The sequence below is a fragment of the Mustela nivalis genome, assembly GCF_964662115.1.
Source record: "Mustela nivalis genome assembly, chromosome: 3".
NCBI lineage: Eukaryota > Metazoa > Chordata > Mammalia > Carnivora > Mustelidae > Mustela > Mustela nivalis.
Genome location: NC_139022.1, coordinates 50,911,977 through 50,927,365, shown reverse-complemented (window position 1 = coordinate 50,927,365; position 15,389 = coordinate 50,911,977). Strand labels below are relative to the sequence as shown.

The window sequence follows — 15,389 nt, the reverse complement described above, 5'->3', positions numbered from 1 at the left end:
CGCCTGTTCACGTCACCCAGTTCTGCATTTACCATTTTGGTGCCTTGGGCTTTAGCATATGATTTCATCTGAAATTACTTCGAAGACTAGGGATCTAGGCTGAAGAGGTAGCAAAATGGTGACCTGTTGGGCCAGGATGGTTTTGAAAACACAACAAGAACATGAACATCTTTGGCTAGGAAGTCGCTGTCTGGCCCTGTGTGGGTGCCCGCCGTTCCTGATGTCTTGCTCCAGCCCAGGGACCTGACTCCTAGAGGCTTCAGGGCTTGTCACGAACCATGCTCCAGCAGAGACAGCAGAGTTAGGGACAGCAGTGGTAGAGAAAATACACTGCTGATCTCAGGTGCTCATCTTAACTCTTCAGTGTTTCTCTTGCTTATCCAAAGCTCGAAGCAAAGCTCTGGCTGTGTGCAAGGCACAGTTCGGGCTTCATTCATGAGAATGTGCCACCACAGGAAAGAATGGCCATGTGGTAAATTGCAGCTGAATGGGAGAACTCAGGAGCCTGGATCCTTAGAAAATCACAGCATGTTAGAGCGAGAGACAGGCCTCAGAGATCACGCTGGCCAGCCCTTCATTGATAGGGACAGCAGAGCCTAGGGCAGAGACGTGCCTTGCTACGTACAGTTTCTAAGGGACGGTTCCCGGCCCTGCCCATGTGTCTCTTCACTGGCCATCTCCTGCTCGTTTCTCTCCCCCGGGCCATCTCTGCCCCAAGTAGCCAAAACTGATGATCCGGACCATGCTCCCAGGCCTGTCTCATGTACAAGCGTGTGGATTAATCCTTTGGCCTCTTTGTAACACAGGAGACCAGTCAGGGGACGAGAACATCACTCAGATGCTCAAGCGTGCTCACGACTGCCGGAAGACAGCTGAGAATGCGGCCAAGGCCCTGCTCATGAAGCTGGATGGCAGCTGCGGGGGCGCATTCGCCGTGGCTGGCTGCAGTGTGCAACCCTGGGAGAGCCTCTCCTCCAACAGCCACACCAGGTAATTCTCAGCCCTTCTGCTACTGGACGGACATGTGTGCGCCTGTGGTCTACTCACCGGGCCGAACATGTGGGGACCCAGCTCTCAGCCTGTGAGGCTTGGATGAGGTCAGAGGTGCCCCCATGCTTGCAGCCTGTTCCACCCGGGGAATCGGGGGGTCAGCATGAAAACGCTGGGAAGGGCCTTCCGTGGCCAGTGTGGGGACCACAGCCCAGACAGAAGGGATGTTTGCACAAGAAGGTGGAACCCAAGCCTCCCTTTCTGCCTGGTGCGCTCGCTCCCATTTTGTTCTGTTCTCCATTTCTTCATAGTTCTTGATTTCTGAGAGCATCTGGGGTAGCATAAGGCTCATTTGCTGCAAACAGTTGCTAAGCATCCACGACCCAAGCTGGGTCCGATTTCTGAGCTCCATTCCCTCCCCTCTTCTCCCCGGGCCTCTGTCCTTCGTAAGCTCTTCTAGGGCGATAGCCTCCTCCTCTCCCATCTCTTTTGCTCTGCAGAGTGTTGCCAAATTCAGAGCAGGTCGTCTGCAGACACTCAGCAACGAGCCTGAGTTCAGGTTCAGTGTCTGTGAATCTAGAAGCGGGTACATGAAAAAGATGGGGAGGAAAGCAGCGAAGACCTGGCTGAGCATACTTTGTGGAAGCCACTGGATTCTTCCAGAACAGGGTAGAGGATCAGAATGAAGCCTCTGCTAGCCATCTTCTCAGGTCTTACCACCCAAGCCCTATGAACACCTTCCCTTTATGTATCAGTTCTAGGTCTAGAAACTACTTTGTTACAGATTCTCCTGTGGTAGCCAAATCATAAGACACAGGAAGGTGACTTACCCCTTTTGCACAGGGGAGAGAGCCTGGGCTCAGAGATCTGTAAGTGACTTGGCTAAGTAAGGTCTCACGGCTGACAGAGGCAAGTTGGGACTGAGCCCCAGCACTTCGGCACCAACGTATTACTCTTGGCACTACACCAGGCTGCATATCACGACGTTAAAAACACAGTATCCACTTGCTGACCGAGTGACAGGAACCTCAGAAGGCTGGATGGGACCCCAGGAGCCACAGGGGAAATCCTGGCGTTTCCTTGGTGCCTGAAAGCAACTAAATGTTCCCGTCTCTCTTCCCACTGGCAGGACCCAGCCATCTGGCTGAGTGCCTCCATGTATCTGCCCCAGCCCTGGGGCCTTGGGAGAGGGGCTGCTCCCAACAGCAGAGCTGGCCAGGTGCTCACAGGCTCCAGGGAGCCCGTCGCTTTTGACTCCGGCGCCTCAGTCATCTTATTCAGTGAAACAGAGATTATAATTTATTTTTGTCTTAAAAACCACATTCTTCTGCTGAACATAGAAAGCAGATGCTCTCCTTAATGGCTTTTCCAGATGTGTATGATCTATAATTTCCTAGTTCATTCAGAGTAGAAACATAGTCTCCGGGCTGTCAGTGATGCTGTTCTGTTGAATCCAAGAACACAAGAAGCCAGTCGACGGGGAATATGTGCTGTTTCAGTAGCTTCGAAGGGGCTTGTTACACATCCTTTGCTCACACCTCCCCACTCCCCAAATAATTTCGTTTTAATCCAGATCAGAGACAAATTTGGAAACAAAATGGACAAAAAGACTGTCCTTCTAGGGGAGATCCTCATTTTGAGTGTTTGTTGGAAATACTTTAATGTACAGGTGAGCCTTGATTCTGAGATAGTTTTCTTAGAGAAATTTAATTTTTGGTGATATCTTAACACAGGCTGAGTTTAATTCAGGACATGGTCTTTTTTTTTTTTTTAAGATTTCATTTATTTATTTGACAGACAGAGATCACAAGTAGGCAGGGGGGGAGTGGGGGAAGCAGGCTCCCTGCCGAGCAGAGAGCCCGATGCAGGGCTCGATCCCAGGACCCTGAGATCATGACCTGAGCCGGAGGCAGAGGCTTTAACCCACTGAGCCACCCAGGTGCCCCCATGGTCTTTATTTTTTAAGGATGCTCTCCGCCTCAAATGGGTCTTCCATCAAAGTACAGTGGACTCTAATTCAGATTCCACTCTCTCGTCCTTAAAAATTCACTTTCTCCCTCCCACCCGAGTCCGAGCAGCCAGGGTGGGCCAGGAAGAACCACATGCAGCCCACTGGCGTGGCATTCCACATTTTCTCGTCCTGACACAACCAGAATATTCTTATGCGACCCGTGGGCTCTGAGAAAACGTCCCAAACCACCAACCCTTTTCATAATTATAATGACTAATTTTGTGTGTAAATCTTGTCATTCCAGCTCAGACTTGCCCCCATGTCAAGTTTAGAGGGAGAAAGAGATGGAGTTTTCTGTGTCGGAGCTCTGTCTGGCTCCGTAGCCCCCTTTGCCTCCCACGATCACCGACTGGCCCGGAGAATCCTAATCAGAGTGTCGGTCAGCTGTTCCTCAAGGTCTCAGGAAAGGAATGCTGAGTGTCAGGTCTCCAGATGCCTTTCCGGCAGCAGACGAACGGCTGCTGATGACAGGAGGGTCGTGGTTTAGAAAAGGAACAGCAGCAGAGTAGTTACCAGCGAAGAGAATAAAAAATGGTAGCCAGCCCTTCACCTGACTGTTGGCAGGAGCCTAGAGATGCTGCTATTTCGCTCTTGAAAAATTCAGTCCTAGCCTCATCAGTAGTTACAATAGACTTAATGGACTGAGGAAGTAAGTAACGTCGATGGCCTGGATAGCTTTCTCAGCATCTCACAACAGAGGGACCATATGAGATGGGAATAGGGAATCCTTAGTCAAGCCCACTCTTCCTGTCAAGCATCACAATTTCAGTTCATTCATGGAAGCACAGCCATTGATCTCAATCTACAGAAGGACATGTGGCCAAGACAGAATAAGCCTCAGCAGATCTGTCCTAATGGAGACTAGAGCTGCGTCCCTTCTGTACCACTGTTGGGTGGGGATCACGGTGCGCCATGGGAATCCGGTCACCGCAGCTTCTCTGGGGAGCAGCCGGGCACCTTCCAGGCATCAGGGTTCCAGCCGGCTGACCATTCACCCCCAAGTTGGAGTAAGGGCAGTGGAACTCAAGATGCCCACTGTTCACATTCTAAGCTTGTTGTCTTAGGTGAAGTCTCCCTGGAGCAGAAAGGAGGGTTGATGACAGTGGAACCCTGTCCTTTGAAAGGATGGATGGGATTAGAATGGCCAGCCCATTAGGAAAAGCCTGGGCCACCACCATCAGCAAGCTTCTGGGAGTCAGAGACCAGATCTGGCTGTTGTAACTGTAATTGTTCTCATCCCTGTGAAGAAAGGAGTTGCTTTCTCATCCCAGCTATCAGGAGAATCCATCCACAGTCCTTGGGATTAAAGCTTAGAGGTGCTAGTACATTCTGAAGCCCAGCTCAGACACATTCCTCAACACGACAGCATGGTGCTAAGGCCTGCTGCTCAAATGGCCTTGTCATTTATCTTTTAGGCTCTATGAAGACTAGGTAGAGACCTGAAATGTGTTTTTTAAAGATTTTATTTATTTGAGAGAAAGAGAGCACATGAGCAGGGGGAGAGGCAGAGGGAGAGGGAGAAACAGGCTCTCCACTGAGTAGGGAGCCCGCTGTGGGGCTTGAACTCAGGCCCCTGGGATCATGACCTGAGCCAAAGGCAGACGCTTAACCAACTTAGCCAGTCAGATGTCCCAGAACTGCATGATCATTGTAAAACTAAATTAAAATCCAAGCATTATATCAAATTCTCCATAGGACGATTCTCACTAGAAAGGACACTACAAACAGTTCAGGGTGTATTTCTCACAGTTTTACCTGTCCAGTTTTTCCTTTGTTAAGACCCTTGGCTGAAAATGACAGAATCATATTCTGTCATAAACGGGGCCTTGTTAGAAGGCCATTCCACGCACAGGAGCTGCCCACATCCAGCCTGTGCTCCCCACACTCAGCCTTCATCTTCCTGCCGCAGGCAGACACTCCAGATGACAGAAAACCAGCACAACTCCGCCTGGCTGGTTTCACTGATGTCAAGTAAAAAAAAAAAAAATTCAAGCTGGGACATCTTGCCCCAGGGCTCAAGTCCTCCTCCTCCCCACCCTTCACCTGTCCTCGGTGGCCATGGCAGTTCCCACAGGAGCCACACAGGCGAGAAGAGAGGAGGTGGGTCCCAGGAGAAAATGGAGGATGGGAATCTTCCACCAGCAGGCCAAAGCACAGCATCTTTAACAATATGATTAGATGTAATTTTTTAATCTGAGAATCCTATTATATGGACTCTCTCGAAATTTGTTTTTCCCCTTAGTATTAAATTTTTTTCCATGTGACATTCGTGTCTGTCAGTAGCTTCCCACTCTCACACTGGAGGGCAGTCCTTCATGTATCCAAACAACTTCCTCTCACTGGACATTCCTACCCAGCTTTTCACTGTTAACCATTAGAGCCACCGTCCTGGACCCCACGCCTGTCCTTCTTGTGCAATTTCTGTGGGAAACTCAAAGAAGCATAATTTGCTGGCCCAAAAGTGATTGTTTCCAAGGTCAGAGAGCCTCCATACATGATGACGTCTTTCTCCTCTTCCTCCGAACCCTTGCTAAAACTGGGTAGCATAGATTTTTTCTATTTTGCTGATCTCTGGGCAAAAAAATACCCTTAAGACTTTCCTTTCTGTCTTCTAATTATTAGAGATGTTGAAAATCATTATAATGTTTAATTTTTCTAATGTCCAGGAAATTGTTAGCGCCAGTGTAGCTGTGAGGCCTAGATAGCGTTTATCTCGGTGTGTTACCAGTGACTGCATGAGGGAAAGGTTAATGTTTGGTTGAGAGAGGTCTCCTTTCCAACACTGTTATAAGGACACCTTTACAAATGACTGTGGAAATAGAATCTGTTTCTCGTTTGGACTTCCACTGACAGCTAAGTTCTTGGGAGCTTTCTGGAACGAGGCAGGTTTTGAGAACTTCGGTTTTCTGGCACCAGCTTTTCCCTGTGTTTTTTCAGATAGTTTTTCTTCATTCCAGAGAATTCTGATAACCATCTGAGAGAATATAGACCTGAAAGGTTAGGATTGTGTTTAGATGTTTTTAGTCCTTAGTGACAATCGTCGGACAGGGTGGGGAGCTACCCACAGCCAACACTCCAAGGTGCAGGCAGTTGACAAGGCCCAAGGTGCAGGCAGTTGACAAGGCCCGTCCTCTGTCTGGAGGAATGGGGGGGGGTCACCTAGGAGTGGCTGACCCCCTCCTTCAAATCAGCTTAAAATGCTCAGCAAAACAGAAGGCCAGGCCTGATGGCATTTTCCTTCTGAAAATGAGCTGTGCCTTGGTGGAAATGAGATCTTACTGGGGGCCAGATAAAACATTGATAAAAACTCAAGGAAAAACCCATCTCTGGTTTTTGTGGCAAAGAAATGAAATGCCATTCTAGCTTTTTGCCATGACAAGACGAGGAGGCTGAAGAAAAAATGGATTTTTCTTCTAAAAAACAGGCTGGGGAGTTGTCTGGAGGTTGAGGCTGGGATATGAAGAAGCGGGGGAACAGAGGACCAGATATCTGAAATCCGGCAGCTGCTTCACTAAACTTGAGTCCGTGTCCCATCATGGCCAGGGCAGGTAGAAGGGTAGTGTGTCCCAGGCCACCGGCACTGACCACCCCCCCACTCCCCCTGGCTGTAGGCCACCCCCTTGCAGTGTGCCAGAAGATTCCTGGCAACTCATGGACGTGGAGCAAAGCCAGCAGGAAGGGGCTCCCGCAGAGCATCCCGGAAAGGAGAAACTAACGTGACCTGGCCCAGCTTCCTGGGGGGGAAAAAAAAAAAAAAAACAGAACAGAATGCAAAGATGGGCTGTTCCACCATTCTGGGGTGGGCTGGGGTTCTCTACCTGCAGCCATCCCTGAAATCCCTCTCAGAGAACAGGCCTCCCACCCTGGACACAAGGAGCGACTGGTCCGGGTGAGCAGAGATTCATTCCCCCTTGACAGCCAAGAGCAGCCAGCATTCCAAGCTGGGAGAGCTAATGGATGACCTAACCCGGGCCCAGCAGCAAAAGCAGGCCCTCGGGAGACCGGCAGTGCTTTTGTCTGCAGGAGGCAGAGGACAGGCTGGCTGGCTTCCCTGCCTTTCACACTGTCACAATCCTATTCCACAGTGGAACATTAGGCCACAAGGCAGAATTGTAATTAACCTCCCTGATCCATTCCCTGCTGGCTTCCCGGAAGGGAGGGAGGGAAGCCACAGAGGCTTCAGGGATGCAGTGTGTATCTGGAAATCAAACTTTGCTCTGTAAGAGCATTTTAGAGCACTGAACTTCCCACAAGGGTCCATCTGGGGAGAGAGATCTTGTTTCTTCTTTTTTGAAAACTATACTCATGGTAGAGATGGTGAAATAAAGGCCTTCCCCCTGGCCAGGTATCAGGTCCCAGACCCTTGGGGGTTTGGGACACCCTAAAGCCTGTCAGCCTCTGCCTACCCATGTTGGTGTTTCCTTGAACATTCTAGGTGGTTTCTGTAGTCTCGTCCAGCACTTGCTGCATTGCTTTTCCCTCAGCCCCCGTATTCTGCATGACTTGCTAGGTGGCTCTCATCCCTAGAGGGAGCCCCTGAGTCTGTGCAGGGAGGTCCTGGAGGTGGGCACAGCTGTTTCTCCAACTCCCCCAGAAGGAGTGCTGCACTGGCCGGCCCTGCCTGCTTCGGAACCCGTTGTTCCCTTCCAACAGCCTGGTGATGGGGGACTTACTCGTATTCCCATTTAATGCAGCCTGGGAATACTGGGTCATTTCCTCTGGACCATAAAGCCAGGCAGAGGCAAAGGAAGAACATCTGCTCAGATCTGTCTGATGTCAGAGATCTACTCATAACCACTGGCACCTGCCAGATCAGCCCAAGAGAGTATGGCCTCCCCCTAGAGATTTCCTGGGGAAGGGCGGCCCAGTTACCCCACAGGCTGCCGTGCAAACGCCCGCCTGTCTTATGGGGTAGACCAGTCGTCCCCAAATCTGGCTGTGCCTCAGGAGATGGGGAGGGTATGTTAGAATGCAGATTGCTGGGCCCACTCCCAGAGTTCCCCCTCTAGAGGTCTTGGGGTGGGTTGGGAGGGCTGGAGTGTGCATTCCTAACAAGCTACACAGCTAGCCCAGCAGCGACTGGCCGCCACTGGGCACACCAGCCCTGTTGAGTAGAAAGTCTGCCCAAATAGTATCAATTTAGTGCCTGTGAGATAATTACAGAACTCTAAGCTTCTAGTGCCCTTCGGATTTTTAAATTTCTTTAAGTAAAAGAGAATAAAGCATTCTTGGAGTATAAGTATTCTATTTCTTTAAAAAGAAAAGAAAAGAAGCTATGTCAAAAAACTCATCTGAGTGGTAGGTACTTGGGTATTTGTTCATCTCCATGGTCTTCTTGACATAGTAATTTTTAACGTAAGGAAGGATGAGGGTTGTAAAGGGAACCTCCAGCCCAGAGTCCCAACTCCCCGGGAATCAATTTCGTTCCTGAAGCCTCCTGGCAGGTCCCTGGAAGGAGGTGCTGCTGTTGCCCAGTGCACACTGTCCAGACCTGCTGCGCCCCTGCGCACAGCTCCAGGCTCAGCGCTGTGGAAGGCACTGTGGACACGGCCACCACCACAGTCAGCTCTCGTTTCATTGTCGTTCTTCTGCTGGACGTTTAGATGTCTGTCCCTCCAGGTCTGTGTTGACAGTCCTTGAAGGTGAGCGCTGAGTCCCACTTGAATGGTTTTGTTCCAGGCAGGCCATCTCCCATGGCTGTGGGCGACCTGCTTTACTGCAGAGCAGGGCAGCTGCTGAGGGAGGGATCCTGAGCACCCCCTGGGAGAAGTTCCCCTAGTCCCCAAGTCCCAAAGACCTCCCCAGTGCCCTCTGCTGGGGCTACTGTTAGCTCATTTGCTTCTCTTGAGCAGCTTGTTTCTTTATGAAATTGCCACCTGAAGTGCTCTGGCCAGAGGGTGCTGCTGCTTCTCCCTTCTCGTCCTTTTTAAAACGCAGCCGGAGAATTGGAAGGGGAGGTGAACCATGAGAGACTATGGACTCTGAAAAACAATCTGAGGGTTTTGAAGGGGTGGGGGGTGGGAGGTTGGGGTACTAGGTGGTGGGTATTATAAAGGGCACGAATTGCATGGAGCACTGGGTGTGGTGAAAAATAATAAATACTGTTATGCTGAAAATAAAAAATAAATTAAAAAAAAAAAAAAAAAAAAACGCAGCCGGAGAAACCACAGGAACGGTGACTGATCATAATAACCGTATCTTCCTTCCTGCCGCCCAGCTTCTGCCAACTCTTCCCGAGATTGTCACAAGAGCCCAGGATGGATCCCCCTGCCTCTGCCCTTGGCTCCCTGTACCTCTCCTCAGCCCAGAGGGATCCTATTAAGATGAAAGGCAGATCACATCATGGCTCTGTCACAAACCCTCCAATGGCTTCCGTTCTAACTCTAGAGGAAAAGCCAACCCTTATAAAACCTGACAGGACCTGGCGCCCTGACCTTACCACCCCCACCCCCAACACACACCCTCCTCTCTGAGCAGCTCTCCTCCTTCCTCTCCCTTAACTGACTCCAGCTCAGCCACACTCACTGCCTCAGGGCCTTTGCATTCGCTGTGTCCTCTGCCTGGATCGCTCTTCCTCTAAATATCCATACACCTCCCTTTTTCACGTCCTGTGAGTCTACTCTATCCATAGGTCTACTTTATGTAACTTTTCATGCAGGTCCTCCGTACAGCTCTGTTGCACAGAATAAGCCCATCTTCTCTTTGTGCTTCCCGTAATTGCTTCATTTTTCTCCGTGGTACTTCTCACTGTCTGATGTACTCTGTATTTTGCTTGTTTGTCTCCCCTGCTAGAATATGAGTTCTGTGAGAACAGAGATTTTTCTAGGGCCTAGGAGAGTACCTCACAGTGGCCCTCCAGTATCGCTTAAACGAATGATAGCTACATTTATTTCTTGAGTGCTTACTGCGTGCTAGGCACTGTTCTAAACCCTTTACAGTCCGACTTCATTTTACAGATGAGGAAGTAGGCCCAGGGAGGTTGAGTCATGCTTCCTGTAAATCTACCAAGTGGCAAAGGTGCTTGGATTACAGGTCAAGGTAATACCTCTGTATTAGGGTTCTCCAGAGAAACAGGACCAATGGGGGTAGAGGTCGTGGTATGTATATATGGGAAAAGAGTGATTAATTTTAAGGAATTGGCTCATACAATTATGGGGACTGGCAAGTCCTAAATCTACAGGGCAGGCACACTGACTAGAGACCCAAGGAAGTCTTGATGTAGCAGTGTTGAATCTGAAGGCTGTCCAGAGGCAGAATTTCTTTCTTGGGGGACCTCAGTCTTTTCTCTTAAGGCTTTCAACTGATTGGACGAAACCCACCTACATCATGGATGGTAGTTTGCTTTACTGAGCGAATGATTTAAATGTTACATCTCGGGGTGCCTGGGTGGCTCAGTCGCTTGAGCGTCCGATTCCTGATTTTGGCTCTGGCCATGATCTCAGGGTCATGGGATCAAGCCCTGTGTCAGGCTCCTTGCTCAGCAGGGAGACTGCTAGAGTTCCTCTCTCTCTCCCTCTGTCCCTCTCCCCCCGTGCTCACTTACTCACACTCTCTTAAATAAATAAATGTTAAATACATTTTTTTAAAAAATAGCTTCACAGTGACATCTAGGTAGGTGTTCAGCCACGCACGTGGGCGCTATAGACTAGCCCTGCTGCCACATGAAATGAATCATCAGAACCTGTAAGGAGGTATGCCTCCCTGGGGTGAAGAGGGTAGGGTGGGAGAGTGGCCCCAAAGGGTCTCTGGTGCTCAGGAACTTGCAGTTCTAGTGGGAGTTTTCTGACTCAAAGATCACCCAAGCCCCAGGATGCTGGCTTCCTCCCGTGCACGGGCAGCTGCATGGCGGGGCTCCAGCTCATCCCTTCTCCTCACCCTTATCTCTAGAAGTCCCATCTTCTAGGTAATGTGTCGCACATAAGAGTGGAATGGTCCCCATCATGGGTTATGGGGCCATTGCATCTGCTGAGTTGGGGTCCTGTGCCTGTTAGGGTCCCAGGGTGAGGTGAGGAGGCAGGCCTGGGCCTCCAGCAGCCAGCAGGCTGTGGGGACCACTCCTTTCTCCTGGCACAGCTTCTAGCAACAGGAGTCTTGGGAGGATGGGCCTGAGGAATGAGAAGACACTGGCCCAAGTCCAAGTATACCAGTGTCCAGCTTCATGACCAGGCAAGCCACCTAACATCTCAGAGCCTCAGTCACCAAATCTGTAGTGACAGAGATGATCGTGCCAACCTGGCTTGTTTTGATGAGAGTTCAGTGGGCCCCAGCTTGTATTCTAACGTCTTTCCAAGGCCAGAGCCATGAGGGCTATGTCGAGTGTCGGCGGGACCAGTAGTAGGTCCAGAGAAACTGTAGATCCACACTGGTCTCTAATGTTTGAGGACTGACAGGGTGCAGAGGGCCTCATTCTGAACCAGTGGGGACAGCCTGCCCACTGCCAGAAAAAGTCAGTGCCCTCTTAAGAGCCCGAGCCTCAGTTTTCCTGTGGTGCTCACCTTCCCATGGTGGCCTGGGTGACACAGAATCCTTCAGGGGCGGCTGTGTTCTCAGGGGTCATCCTAACTGCTCCTCAGGTCTGGCAGCCATCACCATTCAATATGGCTTCCAGGGCCCTGTGGTTGGACCTGGGTCCCTGTGATGGACAGTATACTCAGCCGTGAGCCAGGAGGAATGGCACGGTTAGCGGCGGAAGGAGGGTGTGGGGGAGGGGCTCCTGCTTTCTAAGTTGTCACAGTAGCAAGACACATGGAGGTTTGTTTCATGGTACCCCACTCCCCCTTTTCCACCACACCTTCCAGCTCCTACCCCAAGGGGACTGCTGTTGCAGTCCTAGACATGTGTTTACACGAGAGAATACATACACACACGGATCTATACATCACACCATAGCTATTTTGTTCTTCAACTTTGTTCCTAAACATATCCTTTTTTTTTTTTTTAAGTCCGGCCCACATGTATGGCTATTTTTTAATCAAATACTACTTTTATCCCATTTCTCCATGTCATAATTACTACTGAAGTGTCCATGCAACTTGCCTTCTTTTGGAATGTACCAAATTAACTACGTCATCTATGCCACACAATGTCTTTGTATCTTGTTGCTTCTGTGGGATTATTTCCTTAGAATTCCTTCTTAGGGTCCACATGTTGTGTTAAAGGGGGTAGGCACTTCTGTTATTCTTCAGACTGATTTCTCTCCTAAAAGGTAATATCAATGGCCCAATGGCACAAAGAATGCTTTTTTGGGAGGTGCACGGGGTGGGGGTTACCATGGAAGGCCGTTGGAGAGATGGGGTATGGAAGGGAGTCCGGGACAAGACCCGTTCTCAGTGGCCGGAAATCGTGAGAGGTTTGCTCTGTCTCCTCAGCACAACTAGCTCCACAGCCAGTAGCTGCGACACGGAGTTCACTAAGGAAGACGAGCAGAGACTGAAGGACTACATCCAGCAGCTCCGGAATGACAGGGCCGCGGTCAAGCTGACCATGCTGGAGCTGGAGAGCATCCACATCGACCCCCTCAGCTACGACGTGAAGCCCCGGGGGGACAGCCAGCGGCTGGATCTGGAGAACGCGGTGTTGATGCAGGAGCTGATGGCCATGAAGGTACCTCGGGGCTGGGGTCCGAGGCAGCCTGGGGCCATGTGCTGCCGGGTCCTCCAGGAGAGACAGGAATAGGCCCTCTGGAAGCAGGTCAGCCATGATGACGGGTCAGCCACGATGACCCATCAACCCGCCAGGGTTCTGTCACCTCCCCCTGGAGGACAGCCAGAGCCTCATTTGTAGACAGGACTAGTTTCCGTGTGTCTGGGGCACTGAAGCTGGACATGACCCTGGAGGGTTAGAGGAACTCCGGAGGCGGCCTCAGGGTGTCTCACCTCCGCTCTGGAACACCTCGTTCTCGAGGAGAAGCCAGATCAGGTGCCTGGAGGTGGGAACAGCCCCTGTCCCCGTAAAAGGACTTCTCCCCTCCAGGAGCTTGGGGTGCTCCCGGGGTGGATGCTGATGTTAATGAGGAATAGAGGAGGATGGGGTGAGGACGGGTGCAACGCTTGGATGAGACCCCCACTGTCCTGATGTCCTTTTCCCTTCCGTGCCACGAAGAGCCCGCCAGCATCCTGACCCCCTCAGGGAAGTGGTCAGTGCCCTTCACATCCGTGCTTCCTGATAAGATCCTGGCATTATCTTCTGGCATCTGGAAAGTGGGGGGGGGGGGGCAGCGTTCTTGAACAGCTAGCCCCTGTCATTGGGAAGTGGTTACATGGCCATCCCTTCCATAGGACACACTTTGCATGGCTCTGGCCAGGGGTGCCAAGAATGGGGCCTTCGTTGCTGAGTGCTTTCTCAGAAGACAGCTGTGGGATGGTAAAGAACATTCTTGGTCTGTATTCCCAGCTCCCCCTGGGAGCTCCTCAAACCCTTGGAATTTCCTGACTGGGAGTAGTGTCTTTGTTATGCTAATGCATCCACTGCAGGCCAGCCCCCTGAAAGCCAGCACCTGGGCTATCCCTGGAAGGATGGGGCCTGTGATTACAGGGCTGGATGTTGAACCCCTTGACCAAAGAGGGAAGGAGGGCTGCTGATTGAGTTTCCCTCTGTGGCCAATGATTTCATCCATCGTGCCCAGTCATGAAACCCCAGTAAGGTCCCTGGGCACTGAGGCTCAGGAAAGAGCTGCGTTCAGTGCTCTTCCAGGCACCCCCATGTGCACCCGCTGTGGTAAAGCCCCAATCTTAAGTACAGCGCTTTCCTGATGAGTTGTTGATCCGAGTGGGTTGTGCACACCCCCGAGTTGGCTAGAAGAGCAAGTGGCCCGGGGACCCCCCCCGGTATTTGTGGCTGGTATTGGAAGTGAAGGCTGTCTGGGATGATTGTCCTTACCTGTGAGGTGTGCAAGAACTCGGGAAGCTCAGGCCACTGTGTTGGATTGTGTGCACTCCGCTGGAGCCATAACAGGATAACTACTGGCCAGGAGCGCGGTCCCGCAGGGCTGCCACCAGGTCTCAGCAGGCCTGGGGCAGAGGTGGGCACTTGTAAGGCCTGCGGATGTGGCAAGTAGGAGCTGGGAGCCAAGTCCCCGAGCCTGCCCTCCCAATTCCACTCTCTTGTGCACAAAGGCCTGATTGACAAAGCCTTGGGTTCTGCAGTGTCTCTGGCCCCCAGGTGTTGAGACAGGAAGGGCAGGGACAGAAGCCAGCTTGGGGACCAGAGGCATGTCCTTTGGGCCAGGTGGGCCGAGGAAGTACTGTATTAATAGCTCATTAGTGGTGTCTCTTGTTGAAACCACCACTGTCCCTGCAAGAGAGCAGGCCTCCCTCTGGTTAACTCACCTCTGGAAAGAGGAGACACCAGCAGTGGTCAGCCCAGCACCCTCAAGGCCTTGCTCAATGTGTCCCTGTCCTTGGCAGCGGCTCAGTCTTGAGTCTCATTGAATCCTGGGAAGACTTTGGGCAGTGGCAGCGGATTAGGAATGAGCCCTTTCCTTCTGAGCTGGCTTATCACCACCCACCCACTCAGCTCAGACCCTGACTTCTGCTCCGTCTGGGGAATCCTCCTGCAACCTTGGCTGATTTCTCCTCTCATTGCCCATGAGCCGGGCACTGGGTCTGTGATTACAGCACCTTTCTCCCCACTCGGGAGCCCTGCTTGTGAGCCTTTGTGCCCTGTGGCATGAGCTGTGAGGCTGCCCTTTCGTTTTGTGTCCCAGTCATCATGTTCAGGACTGTGAGAACATGAGAGAGAGAGAAGCAGGCTCCCTGCTGAGCAAAGAGCCCGATATGGGGCTCAATCCCAGGACACCTGAGCCAAAGGCAGTGGCTTAACCCACTGAGCCACCCAGGTGCCCCTAAGTATTTCCTTTATATATTTGAGCCAACATGTGTGATAAATTCCAAGTTACTCTGGCCAGGAAAGACATTTTTGGTGGTACAAAATACTCCCTTTGCTATTTGAAAATAAAATGTGTATACATCCTAGAAATTGTCTGAAGGAGTAGAAATGGTTTGTCCAGGTGGCTTAGTAGTTAAACTTACAACTCCTGATTTTGGCTTAGGTCATGTTCTCACAGTCCTGAAATCGAGCCCCGCTTGGGATTCTGTGCTGGGTGTGGAGCCTGCTTAAGATTCTCTCTCTCCCTGGGGCGCCTGGATGGCTCAGCAGGTTAAAGCCTCTGCCTTCGGCTCAGGTCATGGCCCCAGGGTCCTGTTTCATCTCTACATACGACAAGTGTATGGCTTCGATTCCTCAGAAAGAGGCTCTTCTTGCTTTTCCCACCCGGATGCTGAGGGATAGGCTTCCTCATCACATCTCCAAAAAGGAAATCATCTAGTCTTTTACTCTAGGCAGTACTTGGAGCGTCCCTGCTCATGTAGGGGGGTCTCCTTTCTGGCTC

At 51.2% G+C, this 15,389-nt stretch overlaps 1 protein-coding gene across 6 annotated transcripts in view; it reads left to right on the top strand.

Annotated features, from left to right (window-relative positions):
- MCC (MCC regulator of WNT signaling pathway) overlaps window positions 1-15,389 on the top strand; it is a 435,968-nt gene that overhangs the window by 399,127 nt on the left and 21,452 nt on the right. For all 6 annotated transcript variants that reach the window (XM_082723700.1, XM_082723701.1, XM_082723702.1 and 3 more), the window contains 2 exons: window positions 807-990; window positions 12,370-12,604. In XM_082723700.1, the coding sequence (XP_082579826.1) occupies window positions 807-990; window positions 12,370-12,604 (419 nt within the window). The remainder of the gene's footprint in view (window positions 1-806; window positions 991-12,369; window positions 12,605-15,389) is intronic.